This window comes from Melozone crissalis, unplaced genomic scaffold (assembly GCF_028551555.1).
Source record: "Melozone crissalis strain CALT ecotype California unplaced genomic scaffold, PUWL_Pcris_2 ptg000068l_1, whole genome shotgun sequence".
NCBI lineage: Eukaryota > Metazoa > Chordata > Aves > Passeriformes > Passerellidae > Melozone > Melozone crissalis.
Genome location: NW_026535846.1, coordinates 7,419,075 through 7,442,325, shown reverse-complemented (window position 1 = coordinate 7,442,325; position 23,251 = coordinate 7,419,075). Strand labels below are relative to the sequence as shown.

Sequence of the window (23,251 nt, the reverse complement as noted above, 5' to 3'; positions counted from 1 at the left end):
AAAATAAAGAGAACAGATTTCAGTGTCTCTCTTTTCACATCTGCCTCCCCCTTCTCCACTAATGATTCCTGATGCCTAAATATGAAGTGCCCTGAGAAAATGTCAGCTGCAATGTTTTTCCTTTTCAGGATATTCTGCTATAGCTAATTAAAATTTTTCTTCTGTTTTGTATGTGTCCTGTCCTGCCTACAATGTTGTTATATTTCTCTAGCTCTTCCAGAGATGGAGCTGCTGTAATGGGGAGGGGAGTCTGAGTGAGCAGAGTTCCCTCGTGTTGTGTGAGTCCCAGAATGTTTTGAATCAAGGCTGATAAACTCCCAAGGAAACTGGGAGAGTTGCCTGTATTTTTCAGATTTTTAATTCCAGACCTCAGCTTTGAATAATAACAGCAACCAGTTCTCAAGCCATGGGGGTCAAAATACATGTGTTTAGGATTTAAGAATTACTGCACCATAAAGGGAGTGATGATGAGATTGTTGCAGCCTCTTGCTTTCATTTTATACCAAAGGATGCAATATTCCAGCAGTTCTGTTTTGTGTAATTATACGAATTTTTTAGTATAATTTGTGTTATATATATATATTTGTATATTCGTATAATTTCACATAATAATCTCACAGTTTCTCACTGTGAGATCTGAATAGATTTCTACTAGTTTTGGTCAAAAGGAAATTTGTTGCATTAATTGCAGAGGAGACAATGACTTTAAATCAGAAAGTACCAGAGGATCATAAAACCTTTCCACTAGCCTCTGGATAGGTGAACATACAGGATAGGTTTTATCAGGGTGACACAAGTGGCCTCATCTTCCCTTTTGAGCATCAGGTTCCAGGAGAGCCACGGGGACAAGACATTTCTTTTTCTTTCCTGATGCAAATAAATGAAGCAATATGTTGTTTGCTGTGTAGTTTCAGTATCTGAAACTGAATGTTCTCTCTGTACAAGAGACCCCAGCCCACTTCTCCTCCCACAGCACGTTACTCCTGTGCCCTCTGCTAACATGTCCTCGTTTTCCCACTACGGAATGACTGTGCTCTGCCTTTGGCTGCCATCCCACATCCCCAGAATCGCCTCAGTTTCGGCTTTCTGTGGGCGATTTGTGGAGCACGCAAGGAAACAAGGGGATGGATGAGTTCCCCTTGCGCTCCGGTGCTGGAGCTGCCTGGCGCTGGCTGCAGGGCTTTAGGACCCAGGGGTTGCCGAGTGGAGGAGTCTGAATCCCCTCCCGCTGTCATCCTCCTGCCTCTGCAGCTTTATTCCTACAGCCTTCAATGGTGACGGACTCCCTCCCACCCGGGCTGCCAGCCGGAGCCACAAGGCCTCGCTAGGAGCGGATCCCTGCGGCTCCATGGCATCTCCCAGGACCATCACCATCGTCGCCCTCTCGGTGGCCCTGGGGCTCTTCTTCGTCTTTATGGGGACGATCAAGCTGACGCCCCGGCTCAGCAGGGATGCCTACAATGAGATGGTAAGTCGGGCAGCACGCAGGGAGCGGCTGTGGGGCTCTCCCGCCTTGCAGCAGGAGCAGGGGGGACGCAGGGGGTGACTGCCCTGGGACCCCGAGCGAGGCCAGGAGGGGGAAGAAGCTGATCTGACTCATTGCTTGATCGACATGGAGGGAGGCCAATAAAACGCAGTGCCCAGGGTATCCTGGCAGCCCTCGCCTGGCTCCGGCTGAGCCCATCCACGGAGAAACCTCCGGTGGAAAAGGATGGAGAGGGGAGGCAGGGATGGGGTGGCACAGCACACACAGCCTGCCGGAGATGGGGACACAAGGGGCTGGAAAAACAAGGCCTGCAGGAGTGCCAGACGTGCAGCAGGGACAGCTGATCCCCGAGGGGAAACCTATCCGCTGGATGGGGGTGGGAAAAGCAGATGCCTGCTCTGGCAGATGTTCATCCTCAAAATTCCATGCTTTAAAGCAAGGATAATGACACTGGCTGTCCCTACCTCATCAGACTTGTGCAGGGATTAATTAATGATTGTGAAAAGCTTGAGATTCTTAGCTGGCAGAGGGAGGTATTATTAATAGTCTTCTTATTATTCTCTTTGGCCTGGGAAATGAGCTTCTCCCCCTCTTGCCTAAGAGGAAAGGGGTGAGGAGAGGACAGAGAAGTCACTGTGTGCATTTCTCACCTGGTGAACTGGTTTATGCTCCTCTCTGCTCAGGGCCAGCCCTGCTGCAGAGCTCTGAGAGCTGCAGGCAGGTGAGGGACTGGCTGCCACATTTTGCTTCCTCATCTGTGTTTATTTATTCTCCTGCTCCCCCCCACCCCCTTTCCCAGTTATTCATTGTGGTGGTTGAAAAGATTACTATAATTTTTGTGCCCTTAAAAAAAATAGTGCTGGAAGTTTCCAGCACATTCTGTTCTCTCCCTTTGCTCCACCTGCCCAGCTGCTTTTCCTTAGCTCTCAAATAACGTCTGAATTGCAGTGCTTAGTCTGCAGCCCTGCACAGGGATCTCACAGAGGAAAATCCTCAAGAAGTAATTCATGGGCAAGAGACACATGAGGTAAAACCCCTAGAAAACAAAGCTCTTAAGCTTCTGCTACAGGAAAAAAAAAATCACAGAGACTTTAGGAGCATTGCAAAATGCTTGCTCTGTAAAATATTTCACTTCTGTGTCTCCTTCTGCTTTATCAAGAGTCAGGCCTACAGGTAGGAATGATCTCTGGTTTTATAAAGCAGACATTAGACAGCACCATTATTCTTCATAGTCCATATTCATGTTACATATTCATGGCTCATTAGGCTCTCCTGCATTTGCTGGGCTGCATGCTGTGGTGGTCTGTCAGGTCATGCAGACAGGGAAAACCTGACCTTGCTAATCCATAAGGATGGCTTTTTGCCCCCAGCAAACAGAGAACCTCTGTTATCTACCTAAACCACCAAACTTGTAGTTTTTCATTTGGCAGAAAACACATTAGCTTGCCTATTAAAATACCTAAAATACCAGAGTACTCTAGGACAAGCTTATAGTACATTTCTTAAAAATGTTGTATTTTTCACAACTGTTTAAAAATACTCTGTTCTGAGGTTTTAGTCACTGATGGTTTAAAATACATCCTTACAATACAAACACTTGGAGTAAATGTGTCACAAGATCTTCAGTTATTTTGTAGCAAAAATGACAATGCTGGATATTTTTTAGCCACCTGTGAAGTATCAGTTCCTCTCAGAAGGAAGCATCAAAATCTATGGAGACGTGGGAAAGTTCTGTATGACTGTAATGTAGGTTTCCAAAATTGTATGGAAGTAAATCCACAGTCTGATCAGTGCCTGTGAGAGCTGAACAATCCTGTAACTGAGATTTGGCTTCCATTTCCCTCACACTGAAAACACAATGGCAAGAATGTCTTCAGGGATATTATACTCAAGTATAAGTGGAAATAATTTCAGTGTATCACACTGAATATAGGAGCCTTATTAAAATATATATTTATAAAGGAAATACTTGATTGCAAAACAAAAAGAGAGAAAAAAACCAAAAACAAACGAAACAGTGAGGCCCCCAGCACCTCATGTTCAAAGGCAAGAACCTGGACATGTGTAAGGACAAAAGTTGTTTTTTTACCCAAAAGAATAAGGCAGCTGTGTAAGCAGGCTGAGACATGCAGTTTACACTGCTTCTAAATCCAGCATAACAAAAATGTTAAATGTCAGCTTGCTTTCACCTGAGGAAAGAAAGGATCATAAAGGTATGTAAGGACAGGATAGGACTGGTGAATCTCAGCTTTGATGTTTAGTCCCACCCTAAGCCTGCACTGCCCATATCTACTGTAAATTGCTTTGGAATATTGTAAGTTGCTTTGGAGTAGAAAGAGACTTGTATTTACTTGCTGTGCTTTGGCTTTGGAGGGATTTGGTGTGTTAGTCAATTTTAAAGCACAAGGTACTCTTAGAAAGAGGTTTGTTTTAATAACATGGTTCTGCACTGCTAATTCCAGCAATCAGAACCTCAGATTTTGGGGTAAGGTACACCTGGCCTGGTTGTAGTTCCAAAGATGGATGAGAGGTTGCAGAACTGTTTTCCAGTGAAGAGACAACAGCTCAGAAAGGTGGAATTGCAGATTGATGGTTTAATATACCCCCAAACAGAAGCTTTACAGATTGGATATTGTGCCAGAGTAGTCTATGACAATTGAAATAATTTTTAGATCGTGTTGCACATCAATCTGTTTCAATGGAAGTCACCTTTGCCTTCCCTTTCTCACACGATGTCCTTGGCTGCTTGGTTCCAGAAACGAGCATACAAAAGCTACGTGCGGGCCCTGCCCATGCTTAAGAAGATGGGAGTCAGCTCCATCCTGCTCCGCAAGAGCATCGGCGCCCTGGAAGTGGCGTGCGGCATTGTCATGACACTGGTGCCCGGTCGCCCCAAGGACGTGGCCAACTTCCTGCTCCTGCTCCTGGTGCTGGCCGTGCTCTTCTTCCACCAGCTGGTGGGGGACCCCCTGAAGCGCTATGCCCACGCCCTGGTGTTTGGGATCCTGCTCACCTGCCGCCTGCTGATCGCCCGGCAGCCCGAGGAGCTGCCGCCCGACAAGAGGATGCTGTCTGTGAACGGTGATGAGCAGCCACTCATCCACGAAGCAGCTCCCGAGAAAGGCAAAGTGAAGGTATCCTAGCTGAGTGCATGTGAGGAAACACGGACCCTCGAGGCAGCTCTCTCCAAAATCACCCAGAAAAATTTGGTTTTTATTTACCTACTTGCTTTTTTTTTTTTTTTTTTTTTGTCTGTCTAAATAAAGTTGCGCTTGGGGTCTGAGAGATACAAGGTATGTCTACACTGTAGTCTTGCTTTTGCTGCTGCCCTGTAATGTAGAAAAACACAAGCTAGCTTCCACAGGGACAGCTTGGAGGCAGTCAGCAACCCGGCTGGAGCAGTGCTGGCCGCAGCAGGAGCTGCAAAACCAGCCTGAGACCCCTCATCTGGGCAGGCACTCAGGCCACCCTGGCACTGCTGCAGTGGGCCGATGGCCCTGAGCAGCAGCAGAGCTGCCCTGGGTGCTGCTGCTGCCTGGAGCAGAGGGTGGGCAGGCCATGAGCAGTGTCCCTGTGCTGCCCCACACACACATCTGCACTTCCCTTTCCATGGTTAAGGGGTAAAAGGGACCCTGTTACCAAAAAATGTGCTGGAGAGAGGGGTTCCTTGGGCTTTGCTGCCTCTGTGCCCAGCCCTTTCTGTGGAATGCTTATCCAGAGAAAACACGGGATGCTCTGTTTACATCTTCTCTGATTTCTGTGCAGAGGCTCCAAAACTGGGACAATGGCCTGATAACAGTAGTTTTTTTTGCCTGCTTCACACAAGGCAGTGGCATCTCTTTACCCTTCTTGGCAGAGAAGATGGGATGGGGAGGAGAACTGCCCAAAGAACTCCAAAGTATCTCTCTGATGTTGGCAAGTAGCATTGTGCTCCCCAGTTCCCTGCAAGTTCCTTTTTTCCTCCCCCCCACAGCTACTGTGACTTTATAGAATTGCTGTTTATTTCTGATAGATGAGGGTCTGAACAATTGCAGTACCTCACTGCTCATCCCACATACAGCCTCAGTGAGCTGGGATAAGTCCTGTTACCAGAGCCTGAACCCCTGTGTTGTATCTGAAATCTTAGAGTGTCATAAGGAGCATGTGTTACCTCTGAAATTTGTCTGGTTTTCTTAATGTTTGTCTGTTCTCAGTTTTTCTTTCTTTCTTTTTTTTTTTTTTTTAATTAGTCACAAAAATAAACTTTTTGAAATTTGGAGAAAAATGTCTTTACAGAAACAAATTTCTTATTTGAGAGATGTGTCTGAAAACATTTCCCTCTGGTCAAAAACTCGACCTAAAATAGGCAGAATCATGTCAGGCAATTTGAGAGACAACGTGATGCAGAGTGGAAGTCAGAGAAATTCTACTTGGTTTTATATTAATAACCACAGATAATTAAAAGAGACATTTGGGTATTTTACCGAAACAGCCTCAAATAAAGTTCTGCTACAGTTCAGTGCAGCAGTGAGAAAAGGTAACTCCAGTAAAGTGTCAGGATTGCATCTCTATAAAAATTGATGATGGATGTTCATATAGTTTTCTCCTGAATTTTGCTGCTAAAACAGATGCAGCCCTATATGTGTGTATATGTATATATATGGCTGCATCTTTTAGCAGCAAAATATACATATATATGCTGAAAAAGCCACCTCCCAGAGCTCCAGATGGACTAAATCTCTTGTATCAGATGTGCACCCTGAGCAAAGGAACCAGCAGGTTCTTTTCACCTGCTTCTCATCTTCACAGACTATCTCAAGTTCATCCAAAATATATACACAGAATTGCCTCTGCTTCCCAAAAGATGCTTTAACTACCATGCCCCGACAGGTTATTAATTGTGTTTTAATTCAAAACCAAATAAAAATACCACCAACTCCATGCCACACCATGCTGTGTATTCCCAGGAAACACGACTGAACTGCTGCAGCCCTTTCACCTGGGCAGCCAGCCCAGGAAACCTTTGGGAACAATTGCTGTGTTTATCTTTTGTAACATTCCTCACTGGAGCTTGTAGAGATGATAATAATAAAGCATCCCATGGAACAAAGCCTATCTCTGTAAAAGCTTCAGACTGTTCAGTGACTACTAAAAAACCCCTTTTTTCACATTTGCATGGAAATGAACAACTGACCCGCAGCAGCGGCTGCACGTCCTTTGTTACAGAGCGAGATAACCCATCTTGGAGCCCAGTAACACGAATTCTGTATTTATCTTAGCGGGCTGACCTCTGTCACTGCCCCCCAGCATTAAACAGCTATTTTTGGACTCTTCCAGCCATCTGTGCACGCTGGAAGTGACAAGAACAGATCCGCTCTTTCTCTAAGACCTCGATGCTATTTTACTCTTCCTTTTTTTTTTTTTTTCCCTTTAATTCTTTATTTCTACTTCATTCCGCTCGGCCTCGGGGTTACTGCTTCGCTTTATTTGTGCCTTTTTTTCCCCGCCTCTCTATTTTAAAACGTAGCCTTAGGCTGCCGTTCCCAGCCCGAGGGACGCGGATACACCTGAGGGGAGGGACTCGTTCCCTGACGAGGAGTTCTCGCCCCCGCGCATGCGCAGAGACCCCCGGCACAGGAAGGGCGGAAGTGCCACCGCCATTCCCTCCCACCGCCAGCTATGACGGCGCTGCGCATGCGCAGTTGGGCCGATGGGCGGGACCACAGACGGTCAGTGCGCATGTGCGGGCGGTAGCGGCGGGGTTTGAATGCAGGGACGGTTGGAGCCGGCGGGAGGTGGCTGTGGGAAGGGTGACCAGGGCGGCAGGGCGGCCAACTGCCCTGCAATGGTCAGTGCTGCCCCGAGAGACGGGCCGTCAGTGGGGTGGTGAGTGGCCAAAGAGGCGGGAGGGTCAGTGGCTGTGGCGGCGGGGGTCGCTTCCCGGGGCAGCGGGAGGGTCAGTGGGTAGTCAGTGGCCAGGGCAGCGGGAGGGTCAATAGTAAGTGGCTGTGAGAGGGGCGGTCAATGGCCAGGGCAGCGGGAGGGTCGGTGGCTGTGTGAGGGGGCGGTCAGTGACTTCCCCGCCGCCGCTCCGAGCGCCCCGGGGCCGCCGGGCCGGGCTGGCCTCGCACCCTCCGTCCCCTCAGGATGCTCCGGGTGGCCCTGGGCCCTGGGGGAGTTACGGTGAGGGCTGCTGAGGAGGAGGAGGGTGAGGGTTGCTGCTGAGGAGGAGGAGGGTGAGGGTTGCTGCTGCCACACTCATGTCGGCACCGAGGGGCTCGCTGTCAGCCAGAACTGCCCTTCCAGCCGCTCTCTCCTTCACCAAACCTTTCTGGTAGAGCTGCGGGACAAAAGAGAACAAAACACATGTAAAGAAAGTGGTGAGGGAGCTGAGAGAAAGCTGGTGCTGTACTCCAGAGCGTGTCACGGAGCTTTGCTGCACAGGAAAGTGACAAACACGCCTAGACGGAAATAATGATGATTGTAACCTCGTAAGGAAGTGAGAGGAGTATGAATTGAAAGTCATTGTGTTTTAATGTCTCTGGAAATAGACATTCCAGCAATCCAGGGACAGGGGTACACAGTCTACCGAGTTCAGGAAATTGTAGCAAAATTTCCTGTTTTGTGGGTAAATGGTTGATCTCTCCAGCATATTGAGGAGAAAATGCCACTTTTTATGGGTGTATTTCACCTATACCTGTGCAATTTGGCACTGTTGGTAGCTCTTGTATCTCATTTGGAGGTTTACCCAGATTTCTTAGTTTTTCCAATCCAAGCTGGTTGGTAGGAAGGCTGCAGAAGAATCTAATTTTTGTGAAATAGGAAGAAAAGTGTTGTTATGATCCTCTACAATCTGTACCTAACCTTGCAGAGAATCATGACTTGTTGACTGGGTTGTATTGGCACATGCAACCAAAGTAAGGAAAATAATAATATACAAAATTCACTTAGAAGAAAACTTGTTTGTGTTATGTTAACTTTCTGGTTATGTTGATTTTTTTAATCAAAAAGTTATATAAGATTGTATCAGATAATGTTTAACTTGAAAGGAGCTTGTGTTAATTTTTACTTGGGTATTTTTTCCTTTTTAATGTAAGATGAGAGTTTTGATACACTGTTGTCTTTACATCTTTGAGGATCTTGTCTGATCTTTTAGGGAGCAGTGAGCTCTAAACTATTTCTTTTGAATTTACTCATGTTATGCAGGATGCCTCTAAAATCTGCTTGTCAGGAAAATAAATGTTTCTTTTCCTTGCAGGGACCCAGCTCTCTGACATTCCTCAGCTGATCTCTTTTCTTACCCAAGGAAGGATTGGCTCTCACATGACAAATGAGTGAAATTCTCCAGTCTCAGCTGGGAGTCTGAAAAGATGCAGCGAAGGAGGAGTTCCAAGACCCCAAAGCAGCCTCTGCCCGTTCCCAATAAAAGCCAAACTGATCTCTCTGCCTGGCGAAAGGGAGGGAAAATTGACTCTGAAAAAAGTTTGCAGAATAATCAATCTGCTGATGATGAGAAATGTGAGAGCCAGGAAGGGTCTCTAGAGCAAGCTTTGAGCTACTTTCAGAAAGGTGAGGAAGTTTTTTTGGGGTGGTTATCTAGGATTGAGAAGATGATAGCTGCATTCTTAATTAAAAAAATGATTTCTGTTTTCCCTCTTTAATGCCTGAGCTATGTATTATTTCTTTAATGTCTTAGAAGTTTTGTGTTACTACAATGTTAAAAAAAAAAGGAATAGTATAGAATGGCTTGGAGTGGAAGGACCAAACCCCCCTGCCATGGGCAGGGACACCCCCCAGGAGATCAGGTTTCTCAGGGCCCCATCCAGCCTGGCCTTGAACACTTTCAGGGATGGAGCAGCCACAGCTTCTCTGGGCAGCCTCAGCCAGGGCCTCACCACCCTCACAGTAAACAATTTTATCCCAATATCCCATCTAAACCTCCTTCAGTTTGAAGCCATTCCTTTGCCCTGTCACTACATGCTCTTCTAAGAGGTCTCTCTACATATTTCTTATTATAATATCAATAATTTTAGAATAATTTTACTTCTCTTTTCCCTCTTTACCACTGAGCTATGTAATGTTTCTTTAATGTCTTAAAATTTTTTTCTGCTTTGTTACTATGTCAAGAAAAAGGAGTATGTGCAGGGACATTTCAGAGAAGCTTTTATTTAATTTCTGTTCAGACGTTGCTTATTCCTGTGCTTGTCCTGTTTGTTTTTCCTAGCTCAAGACTCTGTTGCACTGAAGAAGACGTGTGTTGTGCAGGAACACTTGGATGCTGTGGAAAGCACTGCCCTGGAAAAAGGGCTGCCCCCTGAAGGGTTTGAGATACTGCTGAAGGTGGTGCTCAGTGGCAGATTTGGTACAGCATTTCTATACTTCTGTGAATGTGCCCCTCCCCTCTAATCAAATCCCTTCTGTAGTTCTGTGAATGTGCCTTTCCCCTCTAATCAAACCTGCTGAGATAATGTGTTTATGGTATTATAGCATAAAATTATTTTTTCTGGCATGATTTGGTAGTTTCCATTTTTTTTTGGTTAAGCTGGAATGAATTATTTGTCATCATTTTGAGGTATAGGTAAGTCCTTGCTAAATTCAAACACACCATTACTTTGAGCAAGAAAGCTCTAAATAATTTAGTCCAGAGGGAATTTTGACTTAAGCTGCAAAAGAATAACAAAGAACCTGGTACATGAGCACCATCTTGCTTAAAATTGTTGGTTTTTTGTTTGTTTTTTTTTCCAGCTGATACAGTGAATACTCGTTTGTTGAAGAGCCTGATTCCTGCCTCAGTGATACCAGAAGATTCTGTGGTTACAGCTGTGTCTTGGCTCTGTGTTGGCAAATGCTCAGGCAACATCCAGGTAACTTAGTAAGTGTTTATGGTAGGTATTGTTTCTGCACAGGAACCATAAGAACAGGTTATTTTGAGGAATCAAAAATCCTGAGGTTTTAATTTACAAGGTCTTACCCAAGATGCCGTTGTTTACCAAGACTGGCAGAGATGCCATTGCTAGAGTGGCAATGGGAGCCAAAGAACACATTAAAACTGTCTGTGGAGATTTGGTTCCTGCTTGTCTTGTATCTTTGAACTCCTCAGGAATGGTGTCTCCACCAAGATTTCTGTGAAATACTTTAATTTCAGTGAGGTATCCCTTAGGTTATGAGTACCTTGGTTGTGGCAGCATGAGTTTACATTAGGAAAAGAGTCTTTTTTGTGTTCACATGGTCTGCTCAAAGGTTTATGTGGTAGAATCATTTAGATGGGCAAAGATTAAGACCCAGAATCCAACCATTAACCTACTGCTGCCAAGCCAACCATGTCCCAAGAGCCACAGCTGCACATCTTTTAAATCCCTCCAGGGATGGTGATTCAGCCACTTCCCTGGCAGTGAGTTCCAGTGCTTGACAACCCTTTTGTGAAGAAATTTCATCTATTATCCAATCTCAACCTCCTTGGCAGAACTTGTTGCTTGTTTCTTCTTGACCTATCATTTTTGTGCTTGGGAGAAGAGACTGGCCCCTGCCTCACTTCAGCCTCTTTTCAAGGGGTTGTAAATAATGAGAAGGTCCCCCATGAACCTCCTTTTCTCCAGGCTGAGCCCATGTGTGCCCTGTTTATTGGATTCCCTCTCTCCCAATCACCACTGATACACAAATAGGGTCCCGTGGTTCTAGAAACCAAAACCCAGCTGCCACCAGCAGTGACGCGGGGTCAGTTGATTACCTGGTGAATCCCTTGGCAGACTTTCTTCATCTGAATACCCCTGAACTGTTTGTAGCTGGTTATCCTTAAAAATGGTGTTTATCCTTACTGATGATGTCTCTGGAGCTGGATTCTGATTCCCCTGCCTTGCTTTTGCCCATCACTTAATGTAATGTGGTTTTTTTTCTTCTCTGCAGCTGCTTTTTTTGAAGTGGCTGATCACAATGTTTGACTTCATTGATCACAAGGAACAGCTTAATGCCCTCTATGGTTTCTTCTTCTCCTTCCTGCAAGATGAGAAGTTGGTAAGGAGAACTGAAGAACATATGGAAATGATAAAATAAACCTAAATTTTCATTAGTAGTATACATATTAATGCTAGAATTAGTCTGGAGTAGGTTGATTAGAGACCATTTTCTGATGGTTGGATTTCTTTTTTTATTTTCTCTTTGCATTATAAGATTGCTGGGTGATTTAGGTCCATAAACAGGCAAGCACTGTAAGATTGCTGGGGTCTGTGTATTTAACATGTTTCCAAGAATTGCTATGCTGTATCACAAGACTGTGAGCATTTATTCTGTAGAAATTCCCAAGAGTAACAGTGGTCTCTGGGATTGTCAGACATCTGCAGGTAAAGTCTCCTGCTCCTGGGCAGAATCTGACTTGTACACCTTGGGCAAAAAGAAAAAAAAAAGGAAAAAATTTAGAGCAGTGTTTATTTAAGGTGAGAAGCTAATTGCTGTTCTACTTAATTAATTTGAAATGTAGCTTAAAAGAGAACAAGCATTCAGGCAATTTCTGCCATATGGCAACTGAAAAATCCAGGAATTTCAAAGTGTTTGGATTCAGTGCATAATAAAATAATCTTGGCAGTCATGTTAGGTATGAAATTGCTAATATTCTTTCACTTTAGGATATTTGATGGTTAAAACAAGTTCCCAAAGTTCTGAGTTATATTTCTTGTAATGTTTTTAATGGTTTTAGATTAATTTCATTTATCATCTTTCCATAAAACTGGATTTAAGTTCTTAATGTTTGAAATAGCTTTTTTAGACATGATGGGTCAGTTGGAAAGAACATCAGAGTTGGTTTGAAACTAATTTAAGACTCTTTACAGCCTCAACTACAGTTAAAAACCCTAAAAAAGTATTTTGGCTCAAAGGTGCCTTTCCTTTTGAAAATGTAATTGCATTTCCACTGCTGACTCTTGTAATTTCTAGACCATGTTCCAAAAGAAATGATCTGAGTTAATTAAACAGCTTGGTTACAGTCAGGACTGCTCACAGTGCAGATGAAGTTTTAAATGGAGTTGCTGTGTGGGGCTGTCTTTGTGCTGGTTTTTGTGTCCTGGCTGTGTGTCTGCAGCAGCAGGAGAGCTCATGATGCCCTTTTTGCAGTGCCCCTATGTCTGCCACGTGCTCTACCTGCTGACCAGGAGGGAAAATGGTGAGTCTCATCTGTGTGAGCTGAAATACCATTTTATTTCTGATTCTGTTTGCTGGTGCTGCCTTTTCTTCCAATGCAGCTGATACAATGATTAGCCAATATTGTGCTTTTAATGCAAGGGAGAGTGAGGGGTAGCTCAGGGAAAACTTGGTGTAACACTTGCTGAATTGGAAACCTCTCTATCACCCTAGAAATAAGAATTATTAGTTCTGCTTGCTTTATAAAAATGTTACTTATATAACTTTTGCTTAGATGTCTGTTATGGTATTTTTAAAATCCTTTATATTCCTAATTGTATTTCCAGTCAGGCCTTTTCGGATTAGGATCCTGCTTGACCTCCAAGCAAAAATGGTGAGTTTATTTCAGATCTTGTAGAGTTTGAACTGTGGTTAATAATGCACTTTGTGAAACTAATGTCCTTACACAGTGGAAAGGAATGATTGGACTTGGAATTGTAGGTTTTAGTTCTTTGTGGTATCAAAGTTTCTCTCTTGCATGTGCATCCCTAATTTTCATGTGTGTTTTGTGAGCACATGCAGTGATATATGCAGAGTTCCATGTGACCAAGAGGCACCTTCATTTATCTATTCCAGTCTTTAATTTTCTATTCATCTTCCTTTTTCAAGTGGTGCCAAAAATGTCTGAAAAATGTAAGATTGTAGAGGACTTGCTCCTTTTTTTAAAAGAAAAAAACATTGCTATAATAACATGTTCTTTAGACAGCAGAAGACTATTTCTTATCATTTTGTTAAATTCCTTTCTATCAGTTATGACTACAGGAAGGTCTTCAGTCCTCTTGCTGTTGTTATTTCATTGACCCAGTTTCTGTTGTGTCTGTCAGTTTCTGTTGTTTATCTAAGGTCACTTAATCATGTGTAACTCTGGAATTTAACTTTTACTGATCACTGAATGCTGTATTTTTTTGCTTCTAAAATACAGCATTCAGTTTCTGTATTAAAACATACCTCATATATTCTCCCTCTTGTTCTGCTGTTTTACAGGGAATGCAGTCTCATCTGCAAGCTCTGCTGTCACTTTACAAACTTTTCTGCCCAGAACAAGTGACCATAACCCTTCCTGGGAAAATGAAGGTATGGAATTAGATTGAGTCAGTTCAAAACCAGGATTTACTGCAGTATTTGTATGGAGCTTTCTATTTAAGCTATAGCAGATTTACTCGTGAAGATTAATTCCATTTTCTCTTTTCACTGAGTAAAATCAGGTTTAGATGAGGATTCTTTGCCTTGTGTTTCCTTTTCATCATAATGAGATGATTTGGTAAGGAATGACATCTACCTTTATTTTATGAGGATTACTTTAATCCTTCTTTTGGTGTTCCTGCTGGGTTTCATTATTATTACTTCACACAATATTATGTTCTGAAGGAAACAAACTGTCTAATTTGTCAAGGTATTGTTCTAATTGCTGCCATTCTCAACTACAAATGACAATGAACAGATGACAGTGAACAAGAGCTCTGTACTTGGAAAGTCTGTGTCATAGGAGAGAGAAAAAAGCAGGTAAAAAAAGTAGGAAACTGATTTGTCAGAGCTGCAAGGAACAGCAAAAAAATAATTCCCCTTTTAGAGAGCCTGTGTGTGTGCTCAGCCCTTTGACCAAGCAGAAACATGTAGCAGAACCAGATATAGAAGAGAAAACAGCATCTGGGTAGACCTAAATTGTGCAACAAAATTTTATTTCAGTGTCATAGACTTAAATGTTTGAGATTTTTGTTGGTTTTTTTGGAACAGACATTTAATTTATATGCAGACAAATTGAGTTTCAATAAAATTTATTTCTGCATGTGTATTTATATTCTCTAAATTTTTACTTTGCATTGTGCTGCACAGTCATCTGTTGGAGAATTTACATTTTTTAGCATGCACATTTGCATTTTTTAAAGTGTAGTAAATTACTAGCAACTGGATCCCAAATATTTCTTCAACTGTCTTTATGAACACAGTGTTGTATAATAAAAGCTTGATTAACTAGGTCCAAGCCAATCTGAATGCTTTTGTGATGATTTGGCATTTGATTAGAATTTAAAGACTGCTTGGCATTGAAATGTCAAAAAAAATGTGCAGAAAAGGTGTTAGCTTTTCCAATTTTCTGTAGTAATATCTAGATTAATTTGAGTATTTGGTTACTCATGGCATTGTTCTGTGATGTGGGTGTCACTTATGCTGAATTCAGAAAATTTTTCTATTAACTGAGCATACTTTGGTCATGTTTAATTTTAAGGTATACTTGAGATTTAATCTATGAGTTGATGATTGAATTAAGATTTTAAGATACAAATGTTGGAGATCCCTTCTGAAATGGGGGATGTTGTTTCCAAAGGAAATTAAAGCCCAACAGTTGAATTGTAGCCCAAAGGTGATGAAACTGAGGAATGCTGAGAGTTCTGTGCTGTGAAAATCTGTCAAGTAGAGTTGAGTGTCTCTACATGACTGTGGTTTATCAGAATAGAAAGTGATCTTTCTATTGCTTTGTCTCAGCTTAACTTCTTGCATGGGTGTCTGATTTCTGTTTCCAGACTTACTTCAAGAACTCAGAGGGCCCATGGAAAGCAGCAATTGCTGCAGTAAGGCAGAGAAACCAAGGAACCTCTCCCCTGTCCCAGGCAGTGTTTTTGGGCACATCTCAACCTCAGTCACGAAAGAGGGTATGTTATGGGCACCCTAGAAGGTGCCAAGTAGTGCTTTTCATTATGAATATTGGCAAATAATGGGAGTCTGCCTTTATTTCAGCACTGGAAAGTGGGGAGTAACTATAGAGAGATGCAACAATCAATTATAATGAAAACCTGGGTGCCTTTTTTGTAAAACTGGGTCTTTCTGGGAACATTGTTCATGAGTACAGCCAATTGCATTGGGAACTGAGTCATTTGTGTTTCCTTTCTACAGAAATGGAATGCCCAGTTGGTTATACCTGCAAGCAGTGCAAGCACAAAACATTTAGATGAGGACAGAGAAAAGAGCTGTCTTTATTTGTGCAGTCCAAATGAGTCTTTTCCAGTGGAGCAGCTGCAGACCTTCCCTCAGCTCCTACAGAATATCCACTGTCTAGAGGTGAGTTTCAGGAAACATTGGTCAATGTTTTGGTAGATCAAAGGATGGTCCTCTATGCCCTATTTATATCTGGGTAGTGTGTGAGCTACCTAATTCTAACAGAGCTTCTAGTCCTAAATGAGAAGATTGGATGAGTCCTGTGAATGGTCTTGTGGTGATAAAAAGATTGGACATGAGGGTCTCTGGCAGTTTATTGATGTAAATACTGAATAATTCTTTCTTTTTTTTCTTGCAGTTTCCTTCCCAGATGGGTTCTGTGCTAACAAACCCCTTATTGCTTCACTACATGAATTGTGTGAAAGATGAATCTATTTACCTGAGGCTCTACTATTGGATGGGCCAGAGGCTCCAGGAAGGTAAGAACTTCAGTATTATCTTGTGAGGTAGGGAGCTAAGGGATGTCTGAGGCTTTTCACTTTGCAGTAATGGTTCTGTGCTATTCAGATTTACAGTGATAACCATAGAGTGTTAAAGCAGCTACTGGAGGAGAGCTGAATTTGCTTTCTCATTGTGCTTGTTGTTGTTGTGCTCGTGTTTAAGTACAGTATTCTCTCCTGTTCAGAGTGCACCTGGTGTGTGGTTGATAACCCATATGAAGAAGAATTCAGGAGCTTCCTGGAAACTGCCTACAAGGCAGAATGTTTCTTGCAGGTAAGTGTGTTTTGTGGAAGCCAAGGGTTTCACAAAGTCTTCCCTTAAAGAGCTTTTGGCACTTACCTGTTTCCTGTAGTATTTCTGAGACAGTGACTCAAGTGATAAAAATACCTTTACCTATGGCAAGTCAGTATTCTGGAAATGGCCTTGTTTTCTGCAGGAAAAATAATCTATGAATGATAATTTGAATGTCCTGGCAAGTATGGCAGGAAGGAGCTGTGAGCCTCTTGCTTTCTTCAGAGTGATGTGAGCATGGCAAGCTGCAGTCAGATGACTTTTTGAATGCTTCTCTTCTGCTTTCCAGGAGGGATTTTCTGCCTGTGAAGAGTTCCTGTATAAGACCCTTCCCCTCTGGGATGGCGTCTGCTGCCGCTCAGAAGTCCTGGGGCTTGTGAGCTGGATCCCCCTCAGCAGTTTCTCTGGTGTGTGCCTCAGATCCTTTGGGTGAGCTTGGACACTGGGGATATCTCAGGGCATAGAATTTGTGCACTGATATCATACTGCTTTCTCATTTTTTTCAGACATTAAGCCATATCTCTTTGATCCCCTGGCACAGCTCTTTTTCACATCATCTATTTACTTTAAGGTAATTCAAGTGAACACAATGGCTGTTTACTTCTAGTTGATGCTGCTATCTGTACTTCTGTTAGATGTTGAGGGACTCTATAGGAAACATCTTTTTAAGAAGTCTGTGCCCAAACAGGATAAAACATATACTTACAGTTTAACTTCTTTAAGAAATAGGTGCTTTAAGATAGCTTCCTTTTTTGACTGGAATTAAGCTGGGGCACTGGAGATAAAAAGAACTGATAGCACACAACACAATAGTTGATCTGTTTTATTGCAGTTTTAACTACTTGTTTAAACAGTTTTATTGCAGTTTTTTCAGTACTTGAAGTTCATGTTCTCCAGGAAAAGCTATATACAACACATACATTCAGTTCTAGTGGCCATGCAGCTCCTGAGAAACTCGTGGTACCTTTCCTTGGATATGCCATTTCTCAAGGCATTCTTTGTTTGGAATTATTCTCTTGCATAAATTGACATCAACCTGATTTCTTTTTGCCTATTGCAGTGCAGTGTTCTTGAGAGCCTGAAGGAGCTGCTGCAGAACTGGTTAATTCACAGTGTGATTCAAATGGATTTGGAGATTTCTTCTGTGTAAGTTTGTCTTTAAAGAATGTGAGCCATGTTCTGTGCATTGCTCACTGGAGTTTTTAGATCTATAGTCTAGCCCTAATACCCAGCCTAAAGACCAAGCAGAAGGTTAATAATACAGTTATGATTCTGCTGTGTTGTAAGCTACCTTGTCAGGCCTGTTCTTTGTCTTTCTTTAGAAGTATTTCTGCTGACACTGGAAATTGAAGTGTCCAGAATTCAAAATCCTCATAGCACTGACAGCTGGGTGTTCATATGGTGCTGATAACAATGTCTTGCTGCCTGTATTGAAGAACAAGTGTCTGTTGTCGAGTATTTGATGGGGCAAAAGCATAAATGTCAATTTTGTTTCACCATTTTCCATGCTGCTGTTTGCAAAGAGGTTTCTGTAATGTTGTGCCCTGTCTTTGCTGCAGGAACACCACCCTGTCTGGACTGGTGAACATGGTGGCTGAGCTGGTTCACTTTGTGGGATGGATCTCTACTGTTGCACTGCGTTTGGAAAACAATTCCACCTTCTTGCTCTACTTCATTCTGGATTTCTATGGCACTGTGGGTATCCCAGTCATTTTGTCTTTCTTTTCAAGTACTCCTAAGGTTGTTTGCATTTTTAAGCTAGAGCATAAAAACATCTTCCTCATTCTAGTTTACAGAACTTTGTGATTCAATGCCAGAATATTCCACATACTTTGTAGATCTGCAGGTGAAAACTGCTGTTGTTGTATCCACAAGCAGAAGTAAATATGCTGCTAGAAAGTGGTTGCTCTAAATTCAGAGGTGAACTGAGGAAGGACAAGTAACAGTAGGCTATAACCTGCTTTTTTAATGGTGACTTAAAGAAAAGAACAGTGATCAATTCAATTTCACACAACTTATCTTGGTTCTTTTTCATTAAATGTTTCCTTAAAAATGTGGGATTTTTTCTAGTTTGTGCTGTAGGCAAACTGAACAGCATCAAATAGCCTTAAGTATTCTCCAGCTTCCTCATGTCCTCACTGTAGTTGTGCTTATTGTGAACTCCAGCCATGCTGTAACAACAGCAACAGCTCCTACAGTTCAGGTTGGGAATAGCTGAAAAAACAATGATAGTTCTGGGATCTATTTGTAACTGAATTTGTCCACTAAAAATGCGCAAAACTGATGGGTAACAACACTTGTGTAAGACACCCTGGCCTTCCCTTCTGGATGATCTGGCTGGAATTCAGTGTCATGCTCTCTGTTGCTCTAACCCCCTTGGCAGTTTGTAATTATCATTACTTTGGCAGTAATAATCAGCCTGGATGTGTTTCATTCCTGCAGGTGTGTGACATGTACCTGAAGTACAACCTGCCTTTGCTGATAATGCCTCCTGCTGGGGTTTTCTACCCAGCACTGCTCAGCATGGATTCTGTCAACTTGAATCAGCTCTGCTACATTATGTACAGGTACTACAACAGGGGTGGGCAGGGACTCCTTGTCTTCTTTCAGTCTTTTGGAAATGAAATGACTTTGTTGTAAAAACCTGGGATCTACTTCTTGCTGTGCAAGGTAAAGGTAAAAATTCCACTTGTGTCCAGCTTTCATGATAAAGGATCTTACAGCTGTAGTTCCTTTTTTTTTTTTCAAGTCTGTTATCCAAGATAGCAGGACTCTGACCTCTCTCCTGGTATTATTTCCATATCTTTGATATGTGAAGAAGTTCCCCTATTGTTTTGAGGGAACTAAAGTCAGCTAGCTGGGATTAATGGTAGTAACTATACAACTTCTCACTCCTCTTCTTTGGCTACTACACTTGAGTTTTTCCTTACAAGTTCTGCCATGTGCCCATGTGCTGAGTAGGAAGCACTTCTTCCACTTCCAAACTCCAGGAATTTGGGACTGCCTCATGCTGCTGGCAAGGCCAAAGGCAGCACTGTTTGTTGCTCTGCAGGATCCACCACCAAGGCTGCGCTTCTTGGCCTTGTTAGTTCCAGTGGCTGCATCTGAGGAGAAGAGTGGCCAATAGCTGACAGCTGGTGCAGGGCTCTCCATGTGGCTTTTTCTCTAAGGAATCTGCAGGGTAATTAACATGACAGGAAGGTCTCTAGGAAATAAGAAGAGCTTGTGCTTATTATATAGAACAACTGTCAAGTTGCATTACTTCCAGTGCCTTCTGTTTCTTTGCTTAGTGAATGAAAGTCTCCCTTCTTAAAAACACACTGCATTTCTCTGCTGATTTAAAGGCTGGATGTCCATTCTTGTGTGTTGCATTTATGAAGGTGACTGTCCCAGGCAAACTGGTCATGTGTGAATCATTTAAGAGACTGATATTATTAGATATGTCCCTACTCTGCCAAGTGATAAAGTCCCTTTGAATCCTTTTTCATGTCTTTCTCTTTCACCAATAAAGTTTGATGATCTTTCTCATGGTGGAAATAAGTTTTCTTGATACATTCCTCCAGCTTTTTTCAACCCAGGCATGTAGTAAAAATTTATTGGCCCCTAACTTGGTCTTTATTTTGGCTTTTTTTTTTTTTTCAGGTATCGAGCCAACTTAGTGGCTGCAAAAGAAAATGAGCTGAGTAAAAAGGTATTGTGGACACATCTGTCATGTGCTAGAACAGACTTCAGCAAGGAATTGGGTTGAGTGGAGGGGAGGTGTGCTAATGGCCATCTTTTAAGGACTGGAGGGAGCACACAGCTGCTTTGAGGATGTTATTTATTGATTTTTCTTTTTCCCCCCTCAGAAAATCCTGCAGTTCAAGTTCAGTAACCAGACATACCAAGAGTACAACCAGTACATAATAGCTATGGTGGGCTGTCTGTGGACATCCAGTGCATTCCAGAAGGATATTCATCCTCAAGGTCTTCGTATGGATGATAAACTGCTGAGTAAAACTGCAGTGAAGGACGTAAAAACCAGCTTTAACATTGTCTATCATCCAGCCATGATGGGCTACTCTATTAAATTCCTGCAGCAGGTAATGGTGTAGGCCAAGATTTGGATCTTTCATGGCACCACATGTTCTGTCTTGACTGTTTCTGTAGAGAAGGGTCTCTGTGTCCTGGCTGAGTGGTAGAGACAACTGAGCTTTCAAAAGCTGCTGTGGCATTCTGTGTTTGTTAGATTATTGGCACAATTTGAAGAGCCTTTCTTTGTGTGGTATGAAAGCAGTTGAATGTATGATTCTAGCAGTTTTGGATGTGAATTTGTACTCATGATAGAACTAAAATAGCTAATTAATGAAATAAATGACACTTCAGTAAAAGCTTACCAAAGGTGCATTCTGCCCCACAAAATAGGCAGTGTGACCTAAATATTTAAACTCTAGAAAGTCAAGAAATGCATGGTTAAATTGTATACAGCTGTTCATGCTAGAATTTGTTAGCAGTGCTTTCTGGCTCTTGTGGTAGCTTTTTTGCTTACTAAAACAGAAATACAAGCAGCTGCTTCAAGCACAGAGGTGAGATAACATGGAGCTGTCTTGCATTGTCTGGTGAGTTCTGCCAGGAGTTCCCTTGAGCTGTGGGTGCCCTCCTGTGCTCAGTGCAGCTGCTGAGGAGTGGAGAGAGCAGTTTGCCAGAGCTGTTATTGTCCCAAGATGTGTGTGCTGCTCCAAGAAGCCAGGTTTTGTAGGCTGTCCAGGGGCTGCACAGAGATGCCAGTTTGTTGTGAGAAATGCTGGCAGGCTCAAGGCAAGTGTAGGTGTGACTCCTAGAATGCAGCAAGGGGCACCTGAGTAGTTGAAGCAAAGAATTCTGGTTAGGAACACTTGTTTGCCTTTGTTATGTACTCAGTGTCCTGAACCAAGCTAGTTTGTGTCTTACTGCTGATTAAATTCAGCTTTTGTCTTTGCTCAAGGAAGCTATTTTGGTTTTGTTGGACCAAGGAAAGAGATTGTATATATCTCATGTCTTTTGTCCACATAATTCTTGTTTTGAGGCTTCCTAGAATCATGGAATATCCTGCAGTGGAAGGGACACACAAAAAATCATCAAGTCCAACTCCTGCTTCTGCAGAGGGCAGCCTAAGAACCCCACCCGTGCCTGGGAGTGTTTTACAGACACTTCTTGCATTCTGCCTGGCTTGGTGCTGTCACCACTTCCCTGGAGAGCCTGTTCCAGTGCCCAATCACCCTCAGTGGGAAGAACATTTTCCTGATATGCAACCTAAACTTTCCCTGGCACAGCTTCCTAATTTTTCTTTATAAGTTTTGCACATTCGAAAAAACCCAAACTACAAACCAACAACCATAACACAAAACCAAAAACCACCCAACCTCAAAATCCCTTAAAAACCCCCAAAACCTTCTGGTTGGGAATTCTTGCATTCTCTTCCTACTGTAGAACTAGAAGAAATTTTGCTTAACAGCTGTGACAAATGTGTTTTGAGGCAGGAGGAAATAATGTTGAGCTGCAGGGACACATTTTCCTGAGCAGTGCTGGGCACCAGAGGGCACTGCTCTGCAGCACTGGGGGAACAAACACTGATCTCAGTGTCACTTCTCTCCCCTTGCTCATTGCTGTGAATTTCTGACGTTTAGAAAGGGAGACTTTTACACTGTAGAGAGACAATTGTAAAGATACCTGTGAATATTCCCTGTTGCTGTCCTGTAATGCTGCAGCACAGGACAAGAGGGTCCAGATGTTTCTTTGCCACTTATGCACAGGGTATGATGCTGGAAGACCCCTCTGAAGCAGGATTGAAAATCTCTGAATTTCTTTGCATGTCTGCACTTCCTGATTTAGGAGACCTATTTAGACCTGATTTAGCAGAGACCTATCAACCTTGGACATAGTTTTTATCTGACTTGATATTTTTTTATTCCCTTAAGATTTGTCCTGAAGATACCACCTTCAACTTCAAATTAATTAAGGTAAGATTTCTTGTTTCAGTAAATAAAGCAGGTAAATTTCAGCAGCTGTGTTGAAGAGGATGAAGTTAGAATATTCAAACTCACAAGTGTGCTAGAAAAATTTTGGAAGGGGAAAAATTCCAGCTGTAGGCTGTGATTCAGTCTCTTAACAGGGCCAAACAAGAGGACAATCAACACCTAAGAAGTGAAGTATCTGTGGCTAGTGATTTGAGATTTTATGTATTTCCTTCATGACTCAGTGCAGTGCCAGGACAGGGCTGTTTATTGCTCTCTGCAGGCTCCAGAAAAAGTTATTTTTGATGAACCTAAAGTTAATTGATAATTCAAATTCTGCTTCATATTTTATTTCTGAGACAGATGAGTAGCTTTGTTACAGCTTTGAACAGGAATCTTCACTGAGCAAATACAGTGGCAGTTGGTTTCCTTTCCTATGCCACAGAATACTTCAAACCTGAGCTGGAGGAATCCCCACTAGTGGTGGGAGAAGGCTTTAACAGCCATGTTCATTTTTAGTTCCTGACTTATTCCCTGTTGATCCAATAGACTTTTCTTTTTCTAGAAGTGAGATTTATAAAAACTTGCAGTATTAGAGATCATGATTCAGTCTAAGAATGTAATTGTGGGCATTTAGGACCAGCAGGTGACCCTGTACCTGTGGGTGTTTACAGATGTCACCCAACATGTGGATTTTGTCCCACAGGAAGGCAGAGTTTGCAGACCTTTCCAAATTGGCTTAAGAAAGGTAAAGCTTTGTTCTGCACATCTGACTCTTCTTTCTGGTTTGCAGGGGAAGAAGTGGGACTGGTATCTGGAATATCTCTACGCCCAGGGGCTGAAGGGGCTGAAGGTGTTCATTGAGAGCAGCATCAGTCGGGTTTCCCAGGCCCGCAGCAAAGCAGGGAATGTGGATGTGTGA

General features: G+C 42.7%; 2 protein-coding genes across 2 annotated transcripts; both read left to right on the top strand.

The window, feature by feature from the left end:
• The first annotated feature begins 1,156 nt into the window (after window positions 1-1,156).
• Window positions 1,157-5,132, top strand: TMEM35A (transmembrane protein 35A). Its single transcript, XM_054289625.1, has 2 exons — window positions 1,157-1,468; window positions 4,243-5,132. The coding sequence occupies exons 1-2, from the start codon at window positions 1,349-1,351 to the stop codon at window positions 4,627-4,629; spliced, it is 507 nt and encodes a 168-aa protein (XP_054145600.1). The 5' UTR covers window positions 1,157-1,348; the 3' UTR covers window positions 4,630-5,132.
• Window positions 5,133-8,835: 3,703 nt separating this feature from the next.
• CENPI (centromere protein I) lies at window positions 8,836-23,251 on the top strand. The gene is made up of 20 exons (XM_054289791.1): window positions 8,836-9,034; window positions 9,690-9,827; window positions 10,211-10,329; window positions 11,369-11,476; window positions 12,569-12,617; window positions 12,922-12,968; window positions 13,619-13,708; window positions 15,154-15,282; window positions 15,524-15,688; window positions 15,924-16,044; window positions 16,251-16,339; window positions 16,647-16,764; window positions 16,864-16,928; window positions 17,418-17,503; window positions 17,917-18,052; window positions 18,800-18,924; window positions 20,000-20,048; window positions 20,206-20,439; window positions 22,294-22,335; window positions 23,123-23,251. Exons 1-20 carry the CDS (start codon window positions 8,836-8,838, stop codon window positions 23,249-23,251), a joined length of 2,238 nt encoding a protein of 745 aa, XP_054145766.1.